Source organism: Trachypithecus francoisi, unplaced genomic scaffold, assembly GCF_009764315.1.
Source record: "Trachypithecus francoisi isolate TF-2019V2 unplaced genomic scaffold, Tfra_2.0 Lachesis_group10, whole genome shotgun sequence".
Lineage (NCBI taxonomy): Eukaryota > Metazoa > Chordata > Mammalia > Primates > Cercopithecidae > Trachypithecus > Trachypithecus francoisi.
Genome location: NW_022681455.1, coordinates 21,890,924 through 21,905,212, shown reverse-complemented (window position 1 = coordinate 21,905,212; position 14,289 = coordinate 21,890,924). Strand labels below are relative to the sequence as shown.

General features: G+C 40.5%; 1 protein-coding gene across 1 annotated transcript; it reads left to right on the top strand.

The window, feature by feature from the left end:
• Window positions 1–13,208: 13,208 nt before the first annotated feature.
• On the top strand, window positions 13,209–13,734 carry LOC117086789 (40S ribosomal protein S20-like). Its single transcript, XM_033216364.1, has one exon. It carries the CDS (start codon window positions 13,325–13,327, stop codon window positions 13,682–13,684), a length of 360 nt encoding a protein of 119 aa, XP_033072255.1. The 5' UTR covers window positions 13,209–13,324; the 3' UTR covers window positions 13,685–13,734.
• The last annotated feature ends 555 nt before the right edge of the window (window positions 13,735–14,289 follow it).

Here is a 14,289-nt window from a genome sequence, read left to right as displayed (position 1 = left end):
CATAATACCAAAGTTGATAAAGGACAATGTAAACAAGAAAAATTGTAGTTTAATCTCATTTATGAACATAGATCCAAAAACCCTGTGAAATATGGAAAACTTAATTTATCACCATATTTTAAAAAGTAGTAAGTCATGCAGAGGTATGGTATACCCTAAGGATACCTGTACCATTAAAAAAAATGATTACAGTTATTTAACAAAACAGCAGGTAAAGGAGAATGACAATCAGATCTTCCTAGTGATTTCAGAAAAACATTTACTAAAATTCTACACTTGAGGTGGGCAGATCACAAGGTCAAGAGAACGAGACCATCCTGGCCAACATAGTGAAACCCCGTCTCTACTAAAAATACAAAAATTAGCTGGGCATGGTGGCGCATGCCTGTATACCCAGCTATTCAGGAGGCTGAGGCAGGAGAATCGCTTGAACCTGGGAGGAGGAGGTTGCAGTGAGCCGAGATCGTGCCACTGACTCCAGCCTAGTGACCGAGCGAGACTCTGTCTCAAAAAATAAATAAATAAATAAATAAATAAAATTTAGACCCATGCATGATAAAAACAATTTAGCAAATTAGGAATGAATTGGTCCTTCCTTAATACAAGTTTTAAACCAAAAACCCACAAAAACTATAGCTAATATCACACATAATGGTGAAATACTGGACACTTCTTGATTGTCAGAAAAAAGACAAGATACTGATTTCACATTTCTTTTCAACATTGTACTGGAAGTTCTGCACTGAACAATGAAGAAAGAAAAATAAATCAGGGGGCATGGAATGTCATCTTGGCATCCACTACTGTTAATATAGGAGGATGAGTGGTTTTACAGAAGGAACTGTCTTTGTTTAGGAAATTCTCTTACTAAGTTACTAGTGGGGAAGTTAGGGCTCAGGCCAACACAATGAGAAAAAGGTAGTTCAAAAGCTCTTTGCTGGAAAGAAACAGCATTTGTGCCTGAGAAGATGAGACTGAAGGGAGTGGAGAAGACCGGTTCTATTGCTTGAGGCCAAAGCCCGGATTTAGAATATGTGAAAGGATCTTGGGGTCAGGTGTTCTTAACATTCCATTTAAAGATATTTGTACTTCCATGAATAAGTCTCTCTGCTGTCAACAAAATCTTTAGTAAAGACTTCTACACATGGTAACTTCTGGGAGTGATCTTTTCGGTGGAGCTTACAAAAAAAAAAAGAAGAATGCATTTCCTATCTTGCTCAACATGATGCAGTGGTGGGAAAAATATAAAAATGGACAGTCTCAATCCTAAAATAACTCAACCAAAAAAAAAGGAGAAGAGCTCTGAGCTAGAGGTGACCATGATAACCTAAGTGCCCCGATAAGTCACAAAAATTTGGCACATTATAATAGCAAAAGATATGGAATAGCATTTCAAGTAAATTAATGGAGATATTGCCAGGCATGGTGGTTCACGCCAATAATCCCAGCACTTTGGGAGGCCGAGGCGGGCAGATCAGGAGGTCAGGAGTTTGAGACCAGCCTGGCCAATATGGTCAAAACTTGTCTCTACTAAAAATACAAAAAAAATTAGCCTGGCATAGTGGCGCGTGCCTGTAGTTCCAGCTACTTGGGAGTCTGAGGCAGAAGAATCACTTGAACCTGGGAGGCGGAGGTTGCAGTGAACGAAGTTTGCACCACTGCACTCCGGCCTAGGTAACAGAGCAAGACACCGTCTCAAAAAAAAAAAAAAAAAAAAAAAATTTATGGAGATATTAAGAGTCTAGAAAGCCATGATGATGTAGCAACCAAAGTGTCTAGAAAAACACTAGATACTTGCAAAGTGAATATGAAAAGCTTATGCAGTCTGATTCCTACTGATTGTGAGGTCAATTGCTTATCTCCTCTCCTCTGTTGCTAGGCTTCATCCACACCATGAAAAGACAAAGTTTCAAAATGTGTTTAAAAATATTACCTGGGCCAGGTGCAGTGGCTCATGCCAACACTTTGGAGGCCTAGGCGGGTGGATCACTTGAGCCCAGGAGTTTGAGACCAGTCTGAGCAACATGGTAAAAACCCATCCATACAAAAAAATACAAAAATTAGCTGGGCATGGTGGTATGTACCTGTAGTCCCAGCTACTCAGGAGGCTGAGGTGGGAAGATCACTTGAGCCTGGGAGGTTGAGGCTGCAGTAAGTCAGGATCATGTCACTGCACTCTAGCCTGGACGACAGAGCAGACTCTGTATAAAAAATAAATAAATAGCCCAGGCGCGGTGACTCACGCCTGTAATTCCAGCACTTTGGGAGGCCGAGGCAGATAAATCATGAGTTCAGGAGTTCAAGACCAGCCTGGCCCGATATGGTGAAACCCATCTCTACGAAAAATACAAAATTATTCAGGAGTGGTGGTGTGCACCTGTAGTCCCAGCTACATGGGAGGCTGAGGGAGAAAAATCGCTTGATCCCGGGAGACGGAGGTTGTGGTGAGCAGAGATTGCACCATTGCACTCCAGCCTGGGTGATGAAGAGAGACTCTGTCTCAAAAAAAAAAAAAAAAAAATATATATATATATATATATACACATATATATATATATACATATATATGTATATATACATATATATATAAAGTAAAATAAAAATAGAGAAAGCTCTTATTTTCTCTAATGCTTTTGAAATATTTCATCTGAGTGGGAAACTGTCCAGAGAATATGGGATATGAAAGAAGAAAACGATTTATTCTGGGACTTCTAATTTCCCAGTGACTAAATATTTTACACTAGAATACCTGCACAGTCAAAGTAATCTGAAGATAGAAATTAACTATCTTAAAAAGTGACTGCCACAGTAACCATTTAGCTTGAAAGGAATATATCTTTATCTTGGAACATAGAATAACTTAAGGATATTAATATAAATTATGAACAATTCTCATTATGGTCAGAAGGAACTATTACTATTTTGTTGCTATTTTTAGCATCCAAATCACATAATTCTCTAAAATGAAATTATAATAGTAGAAGCATTAGCTTAAGTCGACTTAGGCAATATAAGTAGGGTGAGTTAAAGAAAATGTTTAAAGGTATCACTTTTTAGATTATTGCCAAAATCTGGGAAATAGTCTAGTTCCCATGAGATGTGTTCCTATTATTTGTGAAATCTGCTCACTTACTAATATAACTAGCATGCACTCTTCTGTTCATATTTTGCTTAACTGCCTTGCCAAATTTACAGTTTTTTTTTTCAATGAACAGTATTACTATACCAAAAGCCCATTGCTCTTTGTCATATTTTTTAAAATTATAAAACAGAATGTTTAGTCTATTGACCAAGACTTTCTGGTATGCTGTTGCAGCTCTATTTCAGAACATTCCTAATGTAGTGGGAGAAGGTTTTCTTCCATTAAAGGAAGTTAATAGATGTCATCTCTTTCATCCTATGACAGGTGAAGCACTAATTCAGTCACAGTTTCTGTACTAAGGCTCTTTCCAGTAAAAATGGACAATCCATGAGGCAAAGATTCACGTATAATACGTTAAAGTAACTTTTATATAAATGTCTTAAATGCATTAGTTTTCTTATTTTATTTATTTATTTATTTATTTATTTATTTACTTACTTACTTACTTACTTGAGATGCAGTCTCTGTTGCCCAGGCTGGAGTGCAGTGGCATGATCTCAGCTCACTACAACCTCCGCCTCCGAGTTCAAGTGATTCTTCTGCCTCAGCCTCCCAAGTAGCTGGAATTACAGGTGCCTGCTACTGTGCCCAGCTAATTTTTTGTATTTTTAGTAGAGATGGAGTTTCACCATGTTGGTCAGGCTGATTTCTAACTTCTTACCTTGTGATCCGCCTGCCTTGGCCTCCCAAAGTGCTGTGATTACAGGCATGAGCCACCACACCTGGTCTTTAGTTTTCTTTTCTTTCTTTCTTTCTTTCTTTCTTTTTTTTTTTTTGAGAGGGAATCTCACTCTGTACCCAGGCTGGAGTGCAGTGGTGCAATCTTGGCTCACTGCAACCTCCGCCTCCTGGGTTCAAGCGACTCTCTGCCTCAGCTTCCCAAGTAGCTGGGATTACAGGCGCCTACCACCACACGCGGCTAATTTTTGTATTTTTAGTAGAGACGGGGTTTCACCATGTTGGCCAGGATGGTCTCAATCTCTTGACCTTGTGATCCACCCGCCTTGGCCTCCCAAAGTGCTGGGATTACAGGCGTGAGCCACCGTGCCTGTCCATTTTTTTTTTTTTTAATATGATCAAGCAGCCAATACTTTGTTTTAGTGTAAGTATTAGTATTTCAGGACTTTGTTTTTTCTCTTATCTCTTCTGCATTAGGTCAACTGAGTAGCACCTTAAAGAACTCCCAGACCCCAATCACTACTACAGAATGTTTATTTGTTTGTTTGGGTTTTTTTGTTGTTGTTTTTTGTTTGTTTGTTTTTTAGATAGGGTCCTGCTCTGTTGCCCGAGCTAGAGTGCAATGGTGCCATCACAGCTCACTGCAGCCTCACCCTCCTTGGCTCAGGTGATCCCCCCAGCTCAGTCTCCCAGGTAGCGGACTACAAGGGTGCATCATCACACCTGGCTAACTTTTGTATTTTCAGTAGAGACAAGGTTTTGCTATGTTGCCCAGGCTGGTCTCGAACTCCTGGGCTGAAGTGATCCTCCCACTCAGCTTCCCAAAGTGCTGAGATTACAGGCACGAGTCACGGCACCCAGCCATGAATGATAATCTCAATGTTGATTTCTAAATCAATGTTCACGATGGATGACAAATCCAAATATCAATTCAAATTGCAATAAATTAATCATTGTCACCAAAACCATGATTTGTCCCTAGTTTTTGAAACTTTATCACTGAATGTATCACCTTACAGCACCAATCTTCCTGACACCCTACTTCACCTTCAGTTTACTGCTTACTCCTGGCCACCTTAAAGATAGGCCTGGAATGGTAACTCTTCTTCAGCAGCCAGGAAACATTTAAAAAGTAGGGGCCGGGCACAGTGGCTCACGCCTGTAATCCCAGCACTTTGGGAGTCCAAGGTGGGCGGATCACCTGGGGTCAGGAGTTCGAGAGCAGCCTGGCGAACCTCTGTCTCTACTAAACATACAAAAATTAGCCAGGCATGGTGGTGGGTACCATAATCCCAGCTACTCAGGAGGCTGAGGTAAGAGAATTGCTTGAACCCAAGGGGCAGAGCAGTGAGCCAAGATCACACCTTTGCACTCCAGGCTGGGTGACAAGAGCAAGATTCAATCTCAAAAAAACAAAAAAAAACCTTAAAGACAATATTGGACTTCCCACAAGAATGTGTGGCAAATTCAGAAAACACAACAAAATCCCCCAAAAAGGCATGTACCTAGAAAAAGACAGGTTTAAATTAACTTTAGGCAAGGACTTTGCTTCCTGGTATTTCCAAATCCCATTCCCCGCCACTGGTGCTTGGATGACCTTGAGTTGACACTGTAGTTTCAACTCCATATCTAAGACCAGTAATCATGGTGTCATACAATCCACTTCATGTCTGCCTTCCTCTTTAATGGGGCAGGCAAACAACAGCAACTCTCCCGGAATTAGGGCAGACAACCCTTACAAAATCACTAGATGAATCATGCCTACTTCATATCCTGAGCAAATCTAGGTCCACTTCCAACAGTCTACTAACAATAACCAGAAAATACATGCAGAACTAGCTGCATCATGAGCCCATCACGAGTTAACTGTTTCAATCTCAGAGAACAAGTTAATTCCATGCCAATGATATAGATACAATTTTTTAAAAAATAGCGCTCACATCTCTAGCTCTGTAACTTTTATCTACTCAAAAGTTTTATTATAGAAGACATCAGAAATATGTAAATATAAGAAGAATAATGGCTTATTTCAGGTTCATTGTCTATTAATTCTCTTTCTTAAAATCTAAGCAACAGGCCGCGGGCATTGGCTCATGCCTGTAATCCCAGGACTTTGGGAGGCCAAGGCCAAGATCACCTAATGTCAGGAGTTCAAGACCAGCCTGGCCAACGTGGTGAAACCGTCTCTACCAAAAATACAAAAAGTAGCCGGGTGTGGTGGCGGGCTCCTGTAACACCAGCTACTTGGGAGGCTGAGGCAGAAGAATCACTTGAAACTGGGAGGCAGAGTTTGCAGTGAGCCAAGATTTGGCCATTGCACTCCAGCCTAGGCAACAGGAGCAAAACTACATCTTAAAAAAGAAAATAAAATGGAAGAAAGAGATCGCCTCGGTTACCTAGATTGAAGTAAAATATTTTAAAAGTAATTATATCCTTGATTTTCCAGTGGCTACTCCTTTTCTCAGTTTGTGCACTCATACAATAGGAAACTAAAAACCTATGGAAAAGAAGAGCAATATAAACACATCAACACATCAAACACCAATATAATTTCTGTGATTGTACATTAAACCTATACCTGATTTTCCATGCAAACAAACCATGAGATATATGACAGGATGTGTTGTATAACAGTCACTTTTTGATCAAAGGAATAAAAGAAAACATACAGTTTTTCCTTTCCCTTTTTTTTTTTTTTTTTTTTAGACAAGATCTCCCTTTGTTGCCCAGGCTGGAGTGCAGTGGCGCAATCTGGGCTCACTTCAACCTCTGTTTCCTGGGTTCAAGCAATCCCCTCACTTCCACCTCCCTAGTAGCTGGCACTACAGGCATATGACACCACGCCTGGCTACAAACATATTGATTTTAACAAAGGAATATTTTCCTGGTACTAAATTCAAACGTAAAACTTTTACAGATCCATCTTCAAAGAGATTTTGAACTATATACAGGACAAACAGTCATTTGATAATTTCTTTGTAAACCTTTATGGGCCTCATTTCTTTAACAACTTGGTGAGAAAGAACACTTTCATTAAATTAATTAATTAATTAATTGAGACAGAGTCTCCCTATGTCACCAGGCTGGAATGCAGTGTCGTGATCTTGGCTCACTGCAACCTCTGCCTCCCAGGTTCAAGCAATTTTCCTGCCTCAGCCTCCCAAGTAGCTGGGATTACAGGGACGCGTCACCACGCCTGGGTAAATTTTGTATTTTTAGTAGAGACAGAGTTTCACCATATCGGCCAGGCTGATCTGGAACTCCTGACCTCGTGATCCGCCCACTTCTGCCTCCCAAAGTGCTGGGATTACAGGTGTGAGCCACGGCACCTAGCGAAAGAACACTTATAGAAAATAATAATAATAATAATACATTTATACTCAATAATGGTGGACCTGGCCAGGCACGGTGGCTTATGCTTGTAATCCTAGCACTTTGAGAGGTCGAGGTGGGTGGATCACTTGAGGTCAGGAGTTTGAGACCAGCCTGCCCAACATGATTAAACACGGTATCTACTAAAAATACAAAAATTAGCTGGGTGGGGTGGTAGCGCACCTCTAATCCCAGCTACCCAGGAGATTGTGGCAGGAGAATCACTTGAATCTGGCAGGCAGAGGTTGCAGTGAGCAGACATCACGCCACTGCACTACAGCCTAGGTGACAGAGGAAGACTCTGCCTTGGGAAAAAAAAAAAGGGTGGGGGGTGGACCTGACCGCAGGTAGTAGGAATGGGGAGGAGAGTATGAATAGGAGTTAGGAGTGACTACTCAAGTGAGAATTTGAAAAAGGAGCCTTTGCAATCACCCTTTCTCTTTAGCACGCTGTAACTACTGCCCTTCCTCTAGGCTTTCTCTAAGTCGATGTTACTCAAAGTCTGGTTTGTGAACCAACTGCCGATCTGAAGACTGACTGTTAACTGGAATGCAGGGAGGTCAATTGCAAAATTGAGAGTATTTAAAACTTTTATAACAATTTGACGAATTACTTTTTGAATATTGAATCTAATAAATTAAAATGTAAGCTGACCCTTTTAATATGTTTAATATTTTTATTTTTCTTCTAATTAATTTCATTGTGTTTTATAAAAGTGGCATCCTGCAACAGATTGAAAGTTTAAAAAACAAAACTTGTTCTTTACCACAGATGAAAACATACTTTAGGCCTCTGTCTCTCAAACTTCAGTGGTCACGTACTACTCTCATGATTTTGTCATATCTGTACACCAATTTTACCATTTATTCAATAACTTTCTTTAAACAAAAATTGCTTTTTAATTTAAATACTTTTTTTTTTTTGGAGACAGAGTTTCACTCTTGCTGCCCAGGCTGGAGTGCAATGGCACGATGTTGGCTCACTGCAACCTCTACCTCCTGGGTTCAAGTGATTCTCCTGCCTCAGCCTCTTGAGTAGCTGGGATTACAGGTGTATACCACCACGCCCGCACTAACTTTTATTTTTAGTAGAGACGGGGCTTCTCCATGTTGGTCAGGCTGGTCTCGAATTCCTGACCTCAAGTGATCCACCAGCTGTGGCCTCCAAAAGTGCTGAGATTATAGGAGTGAACCACTGCACCCAGCCTTAAGTATATTTTTAATGATACTATATCACCACCATAATTACTACATTGCTGTTGTAAATAGAAAATTACTATGAAATAGAATACCATGAAAACAAGATAATGTTACTTAATTTAAAATAATAAAATAATATTTGAGTAATGACAAATCTAATGGGTTTGCAAAAGTGCACACCTGAAAATCAGCAAAAAGTATTAAAATAACTGGTTTTTTCTTTCTTATCAATCAAAATGAATATTTAGCTCAATGTTTCTCAGTTCAAGTCAAAGATGAGCTGAATATCTAAAAGCTATTTAATGTCCTTCTCAAGAAAGGCTGGATATTGAAAATTAATTCCTAATTTAATTTATGTAGGCATTTGTTCAACAAATGTTATTTTCCCCAATAGGATTCTAAAGTGAAATCTTGCATCTTTCAAATGGGTCTGGTTATTTGGTAAAACCCAGAAAAGTGATTTACCAAAATTTTCTTGCCCTGAATAATTGCCATCTGGTTTGAGAAAATAGCTTTTATCAAGTGGTCTCTTCGTAATTTTGAAATGTTTTCAGCAAATTCTTCAGATGAATTATTTTTTTAAAAAACTACAAGTTTTTTCAATAAGTATTGCTGATGGAATGAATGTCAGTTTCAGAATCTGTTCCTAGGATCCTGAGCTTACCATATAAAACATGTAAGTGAGATATACATATATGCATAGGACAGAAATACATATATAAACATATCTATCATAGCTTTATCATATATGTATGAAGTCTTATTTAATTCTCTCTCAGTGGAAACTAGTGTTCAAAGAGATGTAGTGATCTCATTCGATCAACAGTAAGCAAATATTTGTTGACTGTGTACTGGGTCACAGGCACCATTCCAGGCTTTGAGACAACAAAGAGAAACAGAATAGACACAGTCAGATCGTTTGTGTCCTCGTGACGGTTGGGGCAGAAGAGAGAAGAAGGGCGGTAACTTCCAATAGGGATAAGCTATGAAGAGGAGCAGGGGTCACTCAAAGAAGTCCTGTCTGGGATATCTGGGGGAGCAATCAGTCCTGTGAAGACTGGGAAGGGGCATTCCAGACATAAGAAACAGCTACTGAAAAGCCCTTAGGACAAAAACAAGACCGGCATGGCCAGGAAGTAAAGAATGTATGGCTGAAATCTACTAAGCCATGGTGAGCTTTATAGTCACATAAGGCCTTGTAACTGTGATGAGGAGTTTGGAATTTATTCTTTGCAACGAAAAACATGTGGAGGGTTTTAATTAGAGAGATGACATAATCTGATTTCATTTCAAAAATATCCTTCTGGATACTGTGTGAAAAGGGAAAGAAGATACAAAGTCAAGGGCTTGTCTGTTGGCTCAGCAAGAAGCAATGGTGGCCAGGCACAGTGGCTCAAGCCTGTAATCCCACCACTTTGGGAGGCTTAGGCGGGCGGATCACGAGGTCAAGAGGTGGAGACCATCCTGGCCAGCATGGTGAAACTCTGTCTCTATTAAAAATACAAAAATTAGCTGGGCGTGGTGGCGCCTGCCTGTAATCCCTGCTACTCAGGAGGCTGAGGCAGAAGAATCACTTGAACCCGGGGACTGGAGGTTGCAGTGAGCTGAGATCGCGCCACTGCACTCCAGCCTTGGGTGACAGAGTGAGACTCCATCTCAAGCAACAAACAAAGAAGCAGCAATGGTGACCTGGAGGAGAATGGCAGTGGTAGAGATAGAGAAGTGGGTGGACTTGAGGGTAGAGTTGACTAGACTGGCTGATGTGTGAGGGAAGATTTAGGAGAAGAAGGAAAGAGCAGAAAAGACTCCCTGCTTCTGGCATGAGCAAATCTCTTCTGGTTTCACAGCCTAGGAAGCAGCAGATCCCATTTTAAAACCAAGGCTGTCTGACTTCAAAGCCACTCTTGACTCCATTTTTCTTTTTTTGGTGGCTGCTGAATTGAACCCCAAAGTGACAGCTCCCTGGTCTTCCCCCAACCACTTAATCCCAAACTCCCAGCATTAAGCCTTTGTATAGCATGGGCTCTCCCCAAACCCTGAACCTCTGGATGCTCAGCAAATAGATTCTCAGAGCAACCGGAGAGGAGGAAATCTGGGATCAGTGTTTGAACAAATGCAAAACCCGCCACTGAAGGCCTGGTGTTAGAGAAACCGCCACCCTTTCCCTGCACCATCCTTATTCTCCTAAAATTCTCGCCTCATCACCCCCACTCTCCTTCCCCTTGTGCTTCAAGCCGTCTCTAGGCAGTTCTGTGTGGGTCTGTGTACCAGGAAAAGTCATCTCACCCCCTCTGTGCTACAAGAGGCATAACTGTGGCTCTAGGAACACTGCACTAGGTAATTCCTTCCATCCCTCCTGAAGGAGATGGAGGAGAAGCAGCAGAAAGTGATTTTAGGGAAGTCAGAGCGGGAGAGAATAGTTTCTGGTGTCAGCCATGACAGCGAATCCAGTGGTAGGAGAAATGAAAGGGGTGATTAAATTTGGTTGATGGGAGAAAAGCTTCAGAAGGGTACAGGTGTGTGACTGCCTTACGGCAGACCGAGGCTGGGGAACAGTGAAGCGGTGGGACAGAAGCATAAAGTAGACTTTCATGCAATCTCAGCCACAGTGACAGGAAACGGGGAAGTCGATGTGTAGCTGAAGGAGAAAGCAGAACCAAGATGAGTGATTTTAATAGAAGGCACATAGGAAAGCATTTTAAAAGTGTTATGCAAATGCAAAATTATTAATATTTGGCCTTATCATATGCTGCCTTTTACTTATTTATTTATTTTTGAGATGGAGTTTTACTCCTGTTGCCTAGGCTGAAGGGTAGTGGGGCAATCTCACCTCACCACAACCTCCACCTCCTGGGTAGCTTGGATTATAGGTGTCCACCACCACACTTGGCTAATTTTTTGTATTTTGAGTAGAGATGAGATTTCACCATGTTGGCCAGGCTGATCTCGAACTCTAGACCTCAGGTGATCCACCTGCCTTGGCCTCCCAAACTGCTGGGATTACAGGTGTGAGCCACTGCGCCTGGATTTATTTATTTTTACCTTAATGCCCTATTTCCCTAAACAAACTCACAGTGAAATAAATCATGCTTAATACTTCTTGGGATCACCAACACAATGTCCTACACATAGAGAATAGCCACAACTTGATTACTGAAATATAAAGTCAAAATAGGTTGGAAATCTCCAGGATGATATCATACATATGTACACCGTTCCCAAGTAACGGGTTTACTATACTTTATGTAACTTGATAATAGATATTAAGTCCTATGTTTCTTTGTACCTGTAAAACCCTAGAAGCTTGAATATAGTAGGTACTCAATTAATATTTGCTGATATATTTCAATTGCATATATTAGTTAACCTCTAGTTCTGAGTTCAAATGACAAACCATCTTTTGGCAATAACCAAAATTACAATGTAATTACCTTAAACTGCATTCAAATATATGGATTATTTTACCCTTTCTCCGGTGAAATCCAAATATGCTATTTCACCAATTAAACTCCTCCTTTATCAAAGTTCCATTAATCTCCTGGAGGTAGCACTGTGTTCATTAACTAAATGTCAGGTGAGCACAGAAGCGACTTTGGATTTCACTTAATAAACCAGAGCAATTTAAAGTAATTAGTCACATCTTGTGAAAAGAAGCCAATGTGTAGCCAGTTTAACCTGCTCGAGATCTGTGGGTGAAAAACTCATAAACTGAGGGAGACTGGGGATAGGAGCCTTATTTCCTTTGCCAAGGCTTTCAAGTCAAGCAATTATTTACTCTAGAAAAAACAGAGCTGACTTTAGGAAAACGTTAAAAAGCCATCTCAGATGTTTGCAGAACACTTAAAAAATGTTCAGTTGTCCAATTTACCACCCAGATTTGGCTTATTTATCTGAAAACTTATTTTAGTAACATCTGAATTATAGTTTCTCTTTTAAACTAGTTTCCCACATTAATGTGATTCACTTTCCAGATTTATGAGCTGTCTTTATGCCATTTGCAATAGCAAATAAATAAATTATAAAATATAAGACTTTATACCCAGTAATTTTCAATATATGCATTATCATTTGGACATATTTTTAACTCTGCACACTTATACATTATTTGGTGTACTTAAAAACGCGTTCAAGAAGAGAATGGACTTAGGCCACTAGTCAATGTAATAGACTAGTTATTATAAGAGATAATCAGGAAAATTATAGAAAATTTTTTCTATGATACCAAAAATTTATAGATTAGTTACTATAAAATGAGTTTATTCCACAACTTACAAAGTTACCATAATTAAAGAATAACAACTGTTAGATATTTAGATTCTATAATCAATATTAGCCAAAGACAAAATGATGTGTTTCCCTCATCTAAAAATGACATATTTGGGCCAGGTGCGATGGCTCACACCTGTAACCCCAGCACTTGGGAAGTCTGAAGCACGAGGATAACCTCAGGCCAGGAGTTTGAGATCAGCCTGGGCAACATAGCAAAACCCATCCCTACCAAAAAAACTTAGAAATTAACCAGGCATGATGGCATGCACTTATAGTCTTAAGGCAGGAGGACTGCTTAAGCCCAGGAGTTCAAGGCTGCAATGAGCTATGATCATACCACTGCACTCCAGCCTAAGTGACAGAGATGCTGCCTCAGAAAAATATATAAATAAAAATAAAATAGGCTGGTCGCGGTGGCTCACGCTTGTAATCCCAGCACTTTAGAAGGCCAAGGTGGGCGGATCACGAGTTCAGGAAATCGAAACCATCCTGACTAACATGGTAAAACCCCATCTCTACTAAAAAAATACCAAAAAAAATTAGGCTTTTCGAGGAAGACGCGGTCGTAGGACTTGCGGATCTTTGGTTCGCACGCTCCAGCTCCTGACTCACCGCTGTTTGCTCTCCCCGAGGAACAAGTCGGTCAGGAAGCCGCGCAGCAGCCATGGCTTTTAAGGATACCGGAAAAACACCCGTGGAGCCGGAGGGGGCAATTCACCGAATTCGAATCACCCTAACGAGCCGCAACGTTAAATCCCTGGAAAAGGTGTGTGCTGACTTGATCAGAGGCGCGAAGGAAAAGAACCTGAAAGTGAAAGGACCAGTTCGAATGCCTACCAAGACTTTGAGAATCACTACAAGAAAAACTCCCTGTGGTGAAGGTTCTAAGACATGGGATCGTTTCCAGATGAGAATCCACAAGCGACTCATTGACTTGCACAGTCCTTCTGAGATTGTTAAGCAGATTACTTCCATCAGTATTGAGCCAGGAGTTGAGGTGGAAGTCACCATTGCAGATGCTTAAGTCAACTATTTTAATAAATTGATTACCAGTTGTTAAAAAAAAAAAAAAAATTAGCCGGGTGTGGTGGCGAGCACCTGTAGTCCCAGCTACTCTGGGGGCTGAGGCAGGAAATTGGCGTGAACCTGGGAGGCGGAGCTTGCAGTAAGCTGAGATTGTGTCACTGTACTCCAGCCTGGGCGACAGAGCGAGACTCCATCTCAAAAAAAAAAAAAAAAAAAAGATATAATCTACTAACCTGTTAGGTTACTAAGTTACTCCAAGAAGAGAAAGATAAACAATATTTACTAAACACTATAATCAGGTGTATTTTATAAGTCACTTATTTAACCTTTACAACACTTTCCAAGTTGAATACAGTCCTCATTTTGCAGATACAAAAATTAGTTTCTGAAGTGTAAGTAATTTATGCAAGAGCAAACAGCTAGAGGAGCACTGGATGGTGTTTAAAGACAGGTTTGTGGCCAGGCACACTGGCTCATGCCTGTAATCCCAGCATTTTGGGAGGCCAACGTGGGCTGATCACAAGGTCAGGAGTTCAAGACCAGCCTGGCCAACATGGTGAAACCTCATCTCTACTAAAAATACAAAAATTGGCCAGGCATGGT

Bases quoted from the DNA above. Each gene is read 5' to 3' on its own strand.
- LOC117086789 (XM_033216364.1), top strand. From the start codon at position 13,325: ATGGCTTTTAAGGATACCGGAAAAACACCCGTGGAGCCGGAGGGGGCA.